Source organism: Glycine max, chromosome 18 (genome assembly GCF_000004515.6).
Source record: "Glycine max cultivar Williams 82 chromosome 18, Glycine_max_v4.0, whole genome shotgun sequence".
In the NCBI taxonomy this organism is placed as follows: domain Eukaryota; kingdom Viridiplantae; phylum Streptophyta; class Magnoliopsida; order Fabales; family Fabaceae; genus Glycine; species Glycine max.
This window is the reverse complement of record NC_038254.2, coordinates 3,113,635-3,128,977: the sequence shown is the minus strand read 5'-3', so window position 1 is coordinate 3,128,977 and position 15,343 is coordinate 3,113,635. Positions and strand designations below refer to the sequence as shown.

The 15,343-nt window shown below is 31.8% G+C and overlaps 4 protein-coding genes across 5 annotated transcripts; 2 read left to right on the top strand and 2 right to left on the bottom strand.

Moving 5' to 3' along the window:
* Positions 1–666: 666 nt before the first annotated feature.
* On the bottom strand, positions 667–1,188 carry LOC102666273 (leucine-rich repeat extensin-like protein 2). The gene has a single exon (XM_006601942.4). It carries the CDS (start codon positions 1,186–1,188, stop codon positions 667–669), a length of 522 nt encoding a protein of 173 aa, XP_006602005.1.
* A 5,017-nt stretch (positions 1,189–6,205) lies between these two features.
* LOC121174025 (uncharacterized) lies at positions 6,206–6,855 on the top strand. 2 transcript variants are annotated; one of them, XR_005889692.1, is made up of 2 exons: positions 6,206–6,618; positions 6,661–6,855. XR_005889692.1 is itself a non-coding variant. In XM_041012042.1 (2 exons), the coding sequence occupies exon 1, from the start codon at positions 6,331–6,333 to the stop codon at positions 6,559–6,561; it is 231 nt and encodes a 76-aa protein (XP_040867976.1). In that variant the 5' UTR covers positions 6,206–6,330; the 3' UTR covers positions 6,562–6,604; positions 6,647–6,855. The 2 variants fall into 2 exon arrangements, 1 of the variants encoding a protein (XP_040867976.1); XM_041012042.1 differs by having other exon boundaries at positions 6,206–6,604; positions 6,647–6,855.
* Positions 6,856–8,099: 1,244 nt separating this feature from the next.
* Positions 8,100–11,297, top strand: LOC100815703 (inositol 1,3,4-trisphosphate 5/6-kinase 4). Its single transcript, XM_003552895.5, has 2 exons — positions 8,100–8,376; positions 9,658–11,297. Exon 2 carries the CDS (start codon positions 9,676–9,678, stop codon positions 11,119–11,121), a length of 1,446 nt encoding a protein of 481 aa, XP_003552943.1. The 5' UTR covers positions 8,100–8,376; positions 9,658–9,675; the 3' UTR covers positions 11,122–11,297.
* A 61-nt stretch (positions 11,298–11,358) lies between these two features.
* Positions 11,359–15,011, bottom strand: LOC100819441 (uncharacterized protein At1g66480). Its single transcript, XM_006601941.4, has 2 exons — positions 14,178–15,011; positions 11,359–11,678 (listed from the first exon to the last, which is right to left on the bottom strand). The coding sequence occupies exons 1-2, from the start codon at positions 14,736–14,738 to the stop codon at positions 11,583–11,585; spliced, it is 657 nt and encodes a 218-aa protein (XP_006602004.1). The 5' UTR covers positions 14,739–15,011; the 3' UTR covers positions 11,359–11,582.
* Between the last annotated feature and the right edge of the window lie 332 nt (positions 15,012–15,343).

The following is a 15,343-nucleotide window of genomic DNA, read 5'->3' as shown; positions in this document are numbered from 1 at the left end:
CACCAGTGAAAACAAACATGCTATTACAAGGTGGGAAATAGACGTGCAAATAAAGATAACAAAATTATAAAAGAAAAAAAAAAGGACAGAGAAAGGAAGGTTGAAAATCTGATTATAGCAACTACTAGTACTATTCTTTTGGCATTATCGGGCAATTTCACACATAAATGAACTGGAGCATCCAAACCAATAATCACCAAAGAGACTTACAGTTTGTCCCTTTCTTGTATATCATTTTTTCCCCATTTGGTTCAGAACGGGGACTTTTTAATTAATTTAATCTTTTGTTGCATCAAATTCAAAACACTAGTTTTCTTACTAAAAGAAAATTGGTGCACATTGAGAAACATGGTTGATAAATGACAGGTACATAACATCGTCATGTTTAAAGGATTTAAATTTTATTCAAGCTACATACTATACATATTATAGCAACCTGGTGATCCTGCATGAACTAAATCATCAACTGAAAAGTAATACACACACGTAAAGAATAGAAGAAAAAAAATCAACTAAGATTTTGAATTATTGTGCATCACACATCAGAATCAATTTTCCTGAAGGAAAGACATAATAATAAGTGCATGGGGATTAAACTAGATATAGAAAAAAAATAATCTGAACAAGAATAAGGAAGAGAATCAAACATTTAGACTAAACTTATTTTCAGAAATATAGCTTTAGCTTCATGATGTCATCCAAGAGTAGTGTTGCCATTGAGAGTCCTCCCAAACCAGCCAAAACAAGGAACCCCACACCTCTGTTTTCAGCAGCAGAGTAATAATATACCCAAGTGTATGGTTTTGGTACACCTGGCACAGGCACATATACGAATCTTGGTGGTGGTGGTGGTGGCAAGGGGTTGCAATTCTGTGGACAAGAGGGAAACTTAGGAGGTGGTGGAGACTGTGGTGGTGGTGGTGGTGGCGATGGTAGCAGTGGTGGTGGTGATTGACAGGGAGGAGGAGGAGATGGTGGAGGTGGTGGGGGAAGTTGCTCACCACAGGTGTCTCCACAAGGACATGATGCACACTTGATCTCAGTGTATGCTGGTGGAGGAAACACTGGTTGGTCTAACTTCTTAGAAGATGTTATGGCTTCTTCAACTGAATATGAAAATGAAACGCATATAAGGAACAACACTATTGTAGGCTTTTGAGGCCACAAACTCAGTGTTGGAGAAGCCATTCTCTGAGTAGTAGGGACTTGGGAATTTTCTCCTTTAAGTCAAGGTATAAAAATGAACGAGAAAGAGAGAGAGAGAGAGAGGGTATGTGAAGAATGATGAAGGGGTTGTGTTGATGTTCTTGTCTCACGTTGAGTGCACGAGAGACATGATAAAGCAAAGATCATTCATTAGATTAGGTAACTTCGGTCATTTTGGAAATTGCATATAGTATGAGATCGAGGTAAGACAAACTTAGTTTGCTCAATTATGTGTGCTTGAACACTGTTTGATAGGGAATTGAATGTGGTTGTTGTAAATGTAGGGGACCTTGTGTCGACTCTTTCAATTAGGGGTTTGAGAAATGAGAGAATGGTCAATCTTGTATAAGCTTTCTGGAGAGTTTAGTGAGAAAAACCTCACTTTCTGAGAAGGGTTACTTTTTTTTTGTAGAAACTATATGTTCCAAATACATTCTAGCAAAGAGCAATATAGTGGATTCTTTATTCCCTATACTTATGACGGTGCATAAGAATATTTGCCTTTTGCTTAAGGAATGATGATCAGATTCAGGCATCAATTGCACCATAGTTTTCTCTCACTCTATTGTGTATGCTATTTAACTTTCATGGCTATTGCATGAGGTATAACTATAAGGTCATCAAACTAGCTTGTGTAGGGTAGTGGACACAATCTTACATAGAAGTAAAACAGAAAATGAAATTCTACCTTGCCATTTCCCTTACAACATAAAATTAGAATTAGTATTTAATCATATCATATCATAATCATTATATATTAGAAATGAAAAGAAAAAGAAATGAATAAAGACTTCATCTGTCAACGATTAGCTATTTTTTTAGGGTTTAGCAAGATGGCAGGAAAGCAAATTAAATGAAATCTTTAAACCGATTTAATTTTAGTTTTTAGTTTCAAATGAAATCTAAGTTCAAACCATTTTTTTCTGGTTGACGTGTCCAAATCGTACTTTATTATCTGTTAAAATGAAAAGTATAAGGGGAAATTAACCTTTCTTTGCTCACCTCTTAACAATAGAATAGAATGCTTCCATCACTTTGCATAAAGTGGGAAGCTGTCATTATTCTTCCCCTTATTAACCAATTATTTAATGTAGCTTGCACTTGTGACATAGAAGAATAGAAGTATCTTTTATTTATGTCTTTTCCCATCATTTTCTGAGACGGATTAACTTTTTATAAAGACTCAGCTTTTCATTTAAGCACTTTTTAGTTCTTCATTAGTTTCTATGTATGCTTTTTATTAACAGACACCACACTAGTCAATCAGAATATATATATATATATATATATATATATATATATATATATATATATATATATATATATATATAAATTTTTCTTAGGTAACATACAATTCATTAATTTCTCTCCACCACCATGTTGGATGTAACCAACAGGAAATATATGCCAAGACACAATTTCAGAGTTATTGTAGTTCCTTTCATGAATTTTTATATATAGTCATATACATTTTGACTTGTGCACAGTATCTAAAAACAAAATGAGAGTGCATGTAAAAAAAAATTGGTTTGGGGTAGCACATTAAGAAAGGAATCACATGCCAGGAATTTAGAATTAAAAAAGTGTAGTTACACACTTTTTCTTGGATAGGATGAGCCATTCCTTTTTTACCTCTTGATTATTCTTGGTCACTCCCAATTTCAGTTGCATGCCAACCATTCATGTACGAGTTGTATGGTCTTCATTTGCATCAGATATATCAGAGACAAATTATAAACTACAATACCAGCATAGAAGAAGAAGAAGAAGAAGAAGAAGCTGTATATGCCAATGCTACATCATGGATGGTAATCGGTAAAGGTGTATCAATGGAATTATGGAAATGAGATTATAATTAATAAATTAAAAGTGCAATTATGGTTCAATATTTTTTATTAATGTAGTCAAATAAGTTACACGTTTATTTTATAAAATATTGCAAATTTATATCAATACACGTTTTTGGTATATTGGTTTTTCATTTGCATTGCTGCTGCACAAAGACACCCTTTGACACTTTGAGAATTTATTCTGATTTTACAGATAATAAAGATGAAGGAACCGGATGCTCACTTTCATGTTCCGGGCATTGATTATTTTGCTTACATTTGATTCTTTTAAAGCCATGCAAAGGACAATAAGTTTATTTGTGAATATAGATGTATCCTAGAGTTTATAGAATAGAACATTTAAGTGGTTGAGGAAGACGACAAAAAGTTAGGAAATGGAGACCATTATCATTGATGAGTAACTGAGCATCAGCTTCAGCTCCATCTTTGTCTCACTCATTTCAATTTTGGCCCAACTCAAACCCTTTTTTTTTCTTGCAATTTCTTAAGGCTAATATAAATTTGCTTCAGTACTTATACATTATTAATCTTATATTATTACTAGTGTTTTGTCAATAGCATGGACTAATCTTCCAGGTACATATTAACCTCATATTGCTGATCTTTCATCATATGTTGTTTAACTTGGCCAACGTGCTATGTCGCATGATAGCAATTGTGATTTTGGAGATAACTGTTGCACAAGGATGCAGAGCATCACGGAATGAAATTGATGATCTTTTATTTTGAACTCTGTAAATAACTTATAAAAGAATGGTTAGATTTACAGTATGGTCACATCAGATTATGCATATAAAATTTATTACTTTCTGTTTCTATAATTACAATATTAATATTGAAATCCTAGTTTCTTGAAAAAAAAATTCAATCTTATTTTTTTTTATTTGGCTTACATATATTTTTGACCTCGTTAAGTTTATATTTTTATTTTTATTTTTGGTTCTTAGAAGTTTATTTTTCTAATTTTAATTTCTTTAAGTTGATGTTTTTTTTAATTTTGATTCACGTGAAATATTTTATTTATTTTTAATCTATGTAAGTTTATATTTTTTTCAATTTAAATTCCTGTAAATGTAAACTTATGGGACTATAAATGAAAAAATTAAAATTTTAAAGAAATTAAAATTAGAAAAACACAAACTTAAAAAGATTAAAAATAAAAAAAAAACTTACACGGACCAAAATAAAAAAATATGAATTTAGAAGAACTAAAATTAAAAAAATAAATTTACAAGGACTAAAATTTAAAAAAAAAATACTAATTTACATGAACCAAAAACCAAAAACATATTTAAACTTTTGTATCTTATTTGATTACAATAATTTCACAACTAATAAAATCATTATACTAATTTTCTCTCTGTCCCTCTTGATTTATGGGGAACAAAAGGAGACAAAGACGTGCAATCCAGATCTAAGAACATCTCTAATGTGAGTTGCTCATCAATTAACAACACAACAACATTGGAGATCGAACACCATATTTTTGTCACATAATAGCAATGATTGCTGGCTGGAAAGAGCCGTCGTAGTTATATTAACAACAACAGTGGAGAGGACCATATAATTGTCAAACTTATTTATTTTAATGATTTTCTTATTACTTAAAATCTATTAAACATTATAAAATTATGAGTGAATTTTATTGAATAAGAACTAAAAATTATAAAATTTATGATTTTTAATAAATTGCAGACACATCAATCCTTAAATAAGTACCTAGTGCTTGACAAGCATGTATCTCCAACAGAAAATTCTTAAGAGACATCGACCCTTAATAAGCAAAATAAGACAAAAATATCTCTATTGAAGTTGGTCTTAGAGAGTGTATTACTATTGTTTCTCTTTTTACTTTTTAGAGACCTACACCTCACTCCATAAAACATCTTATAACTAAACACCTAGTGTCCGTAGAGCACTTAGTGCCTGACAAACATATATGTATATCAAATGGAGAATTCTTATTAACCATCAATGCTTAATAGGAAAAAAAAGAAGACAAAAGCACCTCTGTTGAGGTTTGGCTTTAGAGTTTGCATCTCTTGTAATGGAGGAGAAATGGTCGATGCCCGATATTATTGATGACAAATGAAGCAAGAAGGAGGGAAGGAAGGAATCTAGTGACAACAACATTGCTAAGAAGTTGTCGTTGAATCAAGCTTCTCCAACACAATCATGGAAGATGATCGATGAGATTAGCTGTGGCAAATAACTAATGAGTTTCTGTTCATAGATAAAATCCTTAGTTTCTTCAATATTTTTCATCTCCATTTCTTGCTCGTACAAATATTTATGAATCATATGTAATTTTAACTTCCTTCTCTTAATTTCTCTTCTTCTTTTGCAGTGAAATCATTGCTCTTTTCATGGAAGAGCTTTGATACCATGTTGGTAATCAAAAGATGAGAGCAAAAAAGATCATAGGCATACGCCAAGTAGAAAGAATATATATCAAGAGATAACATATTGATTAATAAAAGATTATTAAATTAGTTATGCATGGTCCTATTTGTAGATCTTATTAGGCTAACCATATGCAAGTAATGTAACTACTTAACCAACTAAGCATATACTTTTAAATAAAAATACAATAGCAAGATTCAACAATTCGCTTGCTTTTGTATTTTTATGTATTGTTATATGTTGTTGAGTTTTAATTTTTAAAAGACAAAGATTATAAGTAATTCTTTTAAATATGTATTTTATTAGTTAATTAAATAGTCGTTTTTTCATGTATAATCAATCTTTATCTTTAATACGATACTGATTTAACCAATACAATACATTTTTAAAAACATTAAATGAAGTTTTTATTATTTGACAATTAAATATACTTTGCAGTTATATTTTCAAAGACTAAATTAGCTTTTTTTTAGAAGATTAATATGGCTATGTACTTAAACAAAATATTTAGGAATGATGATTAATTACAACAGTCCTTCGAAACGACACGTGTCTCAGGACTGTTTTTGCACAAAAACCAGATAAGTAAACAAAAACACGTGTCTAATAGGTCAAGCAAGAACTGACACGTGTACCAATAATGCCTTTACATGCAGACACGTAGCTCGTAAACCCAACCCACTAGTTCTCCAATCAAATCTCATTTCTCCTAACACTTTTTTTCTCTATAAAAACAGACCATGGTCTTAATCTTCAACATGAACAAAAATCAAAGTTACAAAGTACTTCATCATCTTCCACAAAATTATCCTCATATCACTCCCAAGTTCACAACACTACACAAACTAGCCAGGTCTAAATTTGATTGAAGATGGTTGGAATTGGGGTTCCAATATGCGTGCAATGTGGCAACACCAGCAACCCTTGCCGGTGCAAGGTGGTGGGGCCAACGCTCGGGTTCCTGGCGTTTGCGGCGGCAGCGGTGGTTGAGTGGCCGGTGGGGGCTCTCGTGTATTGCTTTCGCCACACAAAGGGTCGCAAAATCATGGGTCATCCCGCTACAGTCATATATCCTTCAGTCACCAATGCCATCCCCATCTAAGTTCTAACTATATGTTAATTAATTTCCCCATGATAATAATGTTATATATATATATATATATATATATATATATATATATATATATATATATATATATATGTTGTAAGTTCTTTCTTTTAATTAGTGACTTAGAGTTGCGTACCAATGTATATTATGCGTAACGCTTGGATTACGCAGTCGTTCAGTTAATTTGCTTTTTCCGTATGTATGCACAAAATAAGCTTAAGCAATCTTTTTTGCCCCTTTTTACTTTGATTTATATAGAAACGCATGGAAGGACTTTGTTCTGGTTTATATACTGAATTTGACAGTGCTTTTGTTGGAGTACACTTGTTAGTATGTGATAAAGTTTTATGTAGGATAAAAATGAAAAATGGATAGGGAAATTTTTTTTATGTATGTGATAATTTTTTATTGGGAGTATTTAATATAAAGTCATTATTGTTGTTTATTTTTTTTTCTTTTTGGGCGAAAAAAGATACAATGTTTCTATTGATAGGTCTAATTTTCTTTATCAATACATAAAAAAAAATACATTTTATTGTGTTGGATTAACTTTTGTTATGTATATTGATTGGGTTTTCTTCAAGAGTTCAATTTCTTACTTCTACTTATGGAGTAAATTTTGTTGCCAGAGATAAAATCTACATCAATAATATCTATATCTTAATATAGACTCATGGCTATAGGTTATGGAGATATTACGCTTTTAAAAAAAAACTTTTGTTATATATATCTAGCAGAATTTAAATGTTCAATATAAATTTAAATTTGCATGCAATGACATGTAAAAACTCTAGGGAGATCAAATTTGATGATGATAATAAATAATCAAAATGACTTAAATCATATCGAAAATACTGCATGAAATAAAATAATAAAAAATATAAAATTATGCACAAAATTTTTTAGATACTATGGAAGTGAAAAAAAGTAGATCTAAAGAAGAACTAGGTTAGGTTGGATTGAATTCGATTTTTGGTAAAAATAATTTATAATAAAATTTTATTTATTTTTTGATCGAAATTTATATTAATTAAAGTTTAAAATTTTTTTCCATGATAAATTGAAAAATTAAGATAAAAAAATTAGTTATTAGAAAAAAAAACACTTAAAAAAAAGGAAAATTTTCTAAATTTTACTTAAGATGATATTGTATTTTTAACAATTAATTACAATTAATTTTATTTATTTATTTCAATAATAATAATATATGTCAGTTTTTATTTTTGAATCATCTAGGTGGTGATTTGATTATCTCTTTTAAGTTATAATCTAACTTAAATGAATAATATAAAAGAATTTAGCAATCTTTAACAAGAAGTGAACATCAAAAACATGAATTTATTTTGTTAACATAAATTATCATTTATATATTAAGAGATGTGAGTTCTTAAATAAATATTATTTTTATCAAAGAATACTTTGATTAAAAGAAAAGAAAAACTATTATTTATGTTTTATATAAAATAATTCTATTCCAATTTCTGATTAGCAATAAAGTTGGAATAACACTTCGATACACGCTCTTCCTCCAACATTAATTTATTAAAGAAACAATTTGCTAAAACAAAATTAATATATATTCGTGTTAAATCAGGAATCAAACGTTGATGTCTGATGAACCCGCTTTCAATTTTGCTAAAGAGTTGTTCAGTCCTGTTTTGCTCCTCTTCCTTGTCTTCTCCAAACATCCACACATTAACGTTTGAAACCTCTGATCTGAGACTTCGTCCATTTTCCTAAACCTCTAATTAAGCCACCAATTAGAAGAGGAAATTTTCTCACGTCAGAGAGAGATCATCTTTGTATCAGGTGTGAGCTTCTTCTTTACCTGATTCATCTCTTCTTCTTGCAATTCTGTTTGCATGTTTTTGGATTTATGTGATTTTGCATTGTTTTTTCTTCTTCTAGTCCCTCCTCTATTCCAAAGTTCCATTCTCTCTCTTTTTTTTCTTTTCAAATTTTCATTTTGGTCGATTTCATTTTCATATACTCAGTTTCATAGTGTGCTGTAAATTTGTGATATTTTTGGCTAGAAGCTGGATCAATTGTCAAAAATTGAAACTTGGCATTTACCCCGAAATGGTATTTAAAAAAAATAAAATAAAGAGTAGGTTATGAAACAGATTATGGAATTAATCATGTCATGATGAATAAGGGAGTGGGAGTTTTGTGAAGCCTTGAGGCCTGGAAAATAGGAATTGTCTACTATTTATTGGGATGCATTATAACTTCAGGATATGATGGACTTGGATTGAAAACCTCATAGGAGATGTGAAGCCTTGCAATATCCACCTTTGAAAAAGAAGAATTGATCATAGCTTATTATACCCATAGAAGAACTAAGAGCAAATAGGAGCTGAACTTCACTACACCCATAAGGGAGGTGATATTAACTATGATTGGAGTGTCGGCTCAATGTGGTGTGAAAGCTTGCCCTGCAAAAGCTGGTGAGATTGGGATATGGGGTGGAGAAAGGGCAAGTACTATGGTGTTTGAAATTCTATTGGGCTGGCATTTAACATTGATCCCAATTTGAACTACTTTGGTCTCATTGTTCATTCTAGAACTAAAGGTAAAGTGACATCTTTGAAAAAGGGAAATAGAATTTGTCCTTCTTGTTTAAGGATTAATACAAGAGAAGTTGTTATTTCATTTTGGAAGAATTTTTGGTTATAGTAATCTTATAAGGAAGCAGGATGCTTCCTCATTTTCTGATAAAAATGAAACCGAATGAGATGTGGGTCATGTGGCTAATTCTGCAAACAGATTGCCGTCTACTTATATCTGTTACTTTAATCTTTGGAAATTGTTTAACCAATAATATTCTAATATATTTGACATTTTGACATACATTCTGAGACTCAGACTATTAGTTGTATTAAATATGGAAGTAGAAAAATCTTGTATTCTGAAAAATTATGGTTTGAGGGTCGATCATTATCAACCTAATTCATTAGATTGATTCTAAAATTTACATATATCTAATATATTGTGTGTTTGATGGTAACTAAGTCACGTTTTTCTACTTTCTATGTTTTTACTTTAAAAAAAAGGTTGTAATGATAACTGTTTCATTCTTTGTTTTGGTAGTGCTGCATCCACTCTCAGATGGGTATAGTGAGGGGGGTGTTATTGGATGAATCAGTACTCTTGGCTGAAAGTGGTGATGATAAAACTGTTTCTTTACTCCGGCCAGGAGCTGAGTCTCTCATCCGAACACTCTTCCTGTCCAGAACGCATAGTGGAATTTCTTATGGTGTTGGCCTTCCAGATGACAAGGCAAGTGTTCTTCAAAAAATTGCTAGTTTGTACTCACTTGATTGCTTCATCTTAAATGATTCTGTAAGTGAGGTTATGCCTGGATGGAGTAATACTGATGATGGCAGCATTATTATTTATCTGATTTCTGATAAGAAGGAGTTCTTACCTAAATTAAGCAGCTATAATTGGCTGGTTGTTGTTCTAAATGTTGGAGGTGAAAGCATATGTCACAATCCAAATATACTTCAGATTGAAAACTTAGAGGAGTTTCCATTGACCATATGCCACTTAAATAAAAGATCAATTGGAACCAATGCTGTGACTGTGAGTTATACAATGAAGCCTTCTCGTGTCGAAGATTTTGCAAAGAGGGGTGCATTTCCTTTGTGTCCTACTCAAAATGGGTTGATGTTTGTGCCTCTCGCATCCAAGCTGCCTTTATCATCTCAATTAAAGGGTGTTGACATAGTTCTCCACAAAGCCACTGATGAAATATTATCAATTGAAGATAATAATATTACTTTTACACAGAACATCCAAGCATTGCAAAGATACTTGGATCAGCACCAGGATTTCTGTGTTATTGATCCACTGAGTAATGTTTATCCTTTATTGGATAGGCTAGAAATTCAACAAGTTCTACTTGGCTTAGTAGAACTGAACACTGAAGGCAAATATTTGATCAGAGGGGCCCATTTTCTTAAGGCTGATAACTTTGATGAATTTGATTTTGCAACTGGACTAGCTGAAGCTAGATTGTCTCTTCCATGTATAGTGAAACCTAAGGTTGCTTGTGGTGTCAGTGATGCACATAAGATGGCAATTGTTTTCAAAGTTGATGATTTTAAGAATTTAAGTGTTCCTCTTCCAGCTGTTATTCAGGAATATGTGGATCATTCATCCACTTTGTATAAATTTTATGTCTTGGGTGAAAAGATTTTCTATGCTGTCAAGAAGTCAATACCAAATGCTGATATTTTGAGGAAATCATCTAATGGTGATGAGCTCAAACCTCTACTGTTTGATAGCTTAAAATCTATGCCGACCGCTGACAGTATCACAAGTAATGAGCCTATTGACCTTAAGCTGGTTACAGATGCTGCAAATTGGCTTAGGAGAAGGCTTCAGCTTACCATCTTTGGTTTTGATGTTGTAATTCAGGAAGGTACTCATGACCATGTAATTGTGGATGTAAACTATCTCCCATCATTTAAGGAGGTGCCTGATGACATCTCTATTCCTGCCTTTTGGGATGCCATTAGAAATAAGTTTGACTCTAGGGTATCTAAATAAGCATTTGTTTGAACTTTGTGACTATTTGACATGTAATAATGCCGATTGTTACATAGATCAGGCACTAGATGATATCAAGCTAAATATGAGTTTGAATAACTCATTATTGCATACTTGAGGTTTGAAATGCTTAACACTTGTTATTAATGCAATTTAGTGTAATTTTTCTTCTGCTATTTGACATTATATTACTACTTTGCGAGATATTTTTAGTTAGGATTATAGGCACTTAACTGATAACATGTGCTTAATTCCACTTTATCTCTAGAAAATATATTTCCACATTTGACTACAAATGGGGCGAATCATTGAAGCAACATTTGCATCTTCTGGTCCTAGCACTACTACTGTATAAATGTATAGACATGTCTATCAATATATAGGCTACAGATTTTAGGGCAAAATTAAATTGCATTAGAAGCACCTAACATATAAATAATGGCTTGCTTCTGCATAAATGACTATCTGGAAGGACTGCTATAAACTAGTGACTGTTGTGGTGCTGCTGATTCTTCATGAATTTCTGCTTGTTCCACTGGGCTGAAACTCACCCGTTTCTGAAAAAAATAGATATAAAGAACATTAGCTTAAGTCCATGAAGAGTTACATATTAACTGGTAATTAATATATGTGAATGGAGATACAATATTGCAATTTGAACGAGCCTTTGCATGGAAACCGAAACGAATTACTAGGAAACTAACTACACATATCATAGGCTAATTATGACTGACATTGAAATATTCTACTCTTGTTAGCCAACTTTCAAAGACATTCAGTAATGGTTCCAACAACACGTTTTCTGAAGGTGCTATACAACTACCAAACGAGGAATAATTATATTGATTGAGTCCTTATGCTGCATTTCTCGGCATAGTTGCTGACATACCGACAATGTTGACGTTTTTGGCTTGCTCACTGTTACCCTCATGCATTGTGGCAAACAAGTATGCAAAAGGGTCTGCCAAGTGTTAAAACCATTGAAAGAAAGGATTGGAAAATAGAAAACACTTTTTTTTTTTTTTATATAAATGTAAGGGATGAAGTGTCACATTTTAATTTAGTAAATATATACCTTCTTTTTCAAAAATATTTTATGAATATTCATTTCTAGGGATAAAATTGTTACAAAATATTAGATAGAAATAATGATAATAATTGTCATGAATTGTATTTTTCTAACCACTTCAATATTTTGTTTAAATATGTGTTTGGTTCCACGTGAAATTCACGTTTAAAGTAAAATCATATTGAAAATGATGCAAAGGTAACTATTAATTGCGTTGGGGATCCATGTTTAACATTTTTTAACGTGTTTCCAAACATATTGTAAGGAATAAAAAAATCCAGTTCTATTTTAATCAATATAAGATTGATATCAATTGTATTTTTTATTGCATTATTTTGTTCTAAAAAGTATTTATTTGAAAGATAATTTTATGCAGCATGTGTTTAGTTTAGTGCACAACTATGATTTAACTTTTATAATAAATGGAATTTAAAAATAAGCACCGACTTTTGATGCGATTCTACGTTTGACTTCTGCCTCAACATATTCTGCATCTTTCGATGGTCCAAAATGAATGAGAACAAAGAATACGGTGAGACATGTTACTTACCATGTTAGATGGCTTAAGAAGCAACCTCATAACGACCAAAAGAGAAATAAACAAAAGAAGTCTCATAAACAACGTGAAAAAACCGAGTCAAGAGTGAATGTATTTATCTGAGCAGTTAAAACTAGCAATATAATTTTATTTCCATCAAACACTATCATTAGCATCAGCAAACTAAGGTTGATTGCTACTAAAATCATTAAGTATAATTTGTCTCAATTATGCTTTCGTTCACAAAATCTCTCATTCTCTCTTCAAATTTTTGGGTTGCCGGTCTTTTTGATTCGTAAACTAGAAAATGTCAAAACTTGACATTCAAATTTTTGTTGTTTCCAATTTGTTGTCATCATTCAGGTGGTCAACTAATAACGGCAACTTCGGATCTTAGATGAAGTGCAAAATTTGGACTTATTAAAATAAAACCAATCAAGTCAGTCAAAAATATCACGTTACTTAAACAAAATTTAACAAATTCAATTAAAACATTACACGGTTATCTCTTCACAAATTATCATATATAATAAATTTATTAAATTTTATAATAATTACTTTAAAATACTTAGAATGATTTCTAATTAATTAAAAATATCAAATTTGCACCAACAGGGAATGAAAATTAACTCAAATTTAATAAGCACAGAAAAATGGAACTTGCATGCAATATTTAATCCAATTTATTATAAGCTTTTCTTTCTTTAAAAGATAAAAAAAAATGTGGCAAACACAATTAATCATACAAAAATTAAACAATAGGAAGAGCTTTTTATAGTGAAAAAAAATGTAGTAAACAACTTTTTATACTTTGTTTTCTTCCTCCTTTCTCTTTCCTTATTATTCAAGAAGATTTAACTTTTAAATTAAAAAATATTAAATAACTTTAACTTTAATTTTTCAAACATTAAAATAACTTTTAAAGATTAAAAAAAGTCAAATCAAACACAACTTCTATCTTATTTTCATAAAATTGATTATATAAATTTTCATATAATAAAGATTTATTATTAAGTGAATGTTCAATTAGATCATTTTCCCAAGCTCACACAAGATACGATCATGTGTATGTACGCAACAAAACTTTTGTACACGTCGGTATCTAGCAATTTGCTTATATATGTATGGAAACAGCAGAAGAAGATCACCAACGTTCAAACAAAATGTCAAAGATTCAAGAGTACAACTCACAACATTAAAATCAATAAAATAAGAAGAGTGTTAGCTACACATCTTCTAGGGTGTTCTTTTGATCATGCACCACTCTCTCTAATTAGTTAAAATTTATTAAAAATATAAATAAGAGAGAATCATTAAATAACAATAAGTAAGACTTACAAAAAAATTATTAACTTTCAATAAACTATGTATTAAAAAGAATATGTTAAATAATATATTACTACTCTTTCTCATAAAATAGTAGAAAACAATTAAACAAACATAACATACCCTTCGTGGCTTGCGATTGTGAACCTCCTTTTGGGCCTCCACCGTTGCGCCGCCGCCGTCCACGGCGGCATTATTCCCCATATACAAACTTATGATCTTCTCCGCCACCTCGCTCCCGTCGTGGCTCTCCTCCATAAGCCTCTCCAAGTGGGCCTTGGGCAGCCTCATTTTGACCCTCGTGGGCCCACCATTTTCTGGCTTGGGCCCATGCTTCACCATGGTAAGGTCCGAAACGGAGCGTTTCGACAGCATCAAGAAATCAAGCCTATCCTGGGCGTTCATGCCACGGATTCCACTGGATCGCACCCTCCTCGTTACTAATGGTTCGGGCTTAACCTTGGGTAACTCCACCAAAAAATAAATCTTCTTGGGCTTGAGCTGGTAGTCAGGCTCAAGTGGCTTGGCCCGAGGCCCGAAGTTTTTCACCGCGTGAGAGTCCAAGAGAACATGTCCAGGGTAGTCCTTAACGACGTCGTTTGCTCTTGCTGGAGTATTGAGCTTGAACGTTTCACCGTCTATTTTCATCACCTTTGCTTTTTTACTCCCCATAGCATTTCCCATCTCTTCCTTTTTACTTGTTCTTCGTGATTTGAATTTGGATAGGATGTGATTGATTTCTTTCTCTCGTGGACAAAGGGTGGTGTTGCTGGTGGTTTTGCTATTTATATTGCCATCACGGGTTGTGCCAATTAATAAAGAGGTTGACAAAAGCGAATTAGAAGATGTGTGTGAATTACTGGAATTTTGCTAGAGATTCCATACAAATAAGGGAAGAGAGGGTTGATATATAATAGTGGTGTGAAACCATTGATTTAATTAATGGGGGACAAAGTTAAGTTTGGTGGGGTTTAAGCTCACTTGGATGGTTATAAGTGGGGACCACATTTTTAATGCATGCAATTCATATACTAATCTCTCCTGCTTTATATTATTAAAGGGATTGATTTTGTTTACAATAAGATCCAGAGATTCTTGTTACCAATCTCCTTTGTCTAGTATTGGTTTGATCTTCCATCTTCTTCTTGCTTCACTGTGCGGATTTATTTGATTCCATCAAATTGATTTCTGAATATTGAAAGATTATAAATACTGATTAATTAAGTAATTTGTGTTATTTTTATAATCGACACTTGCTTCCGAATTCGCAGCTAAGTGTAAGAAAAATA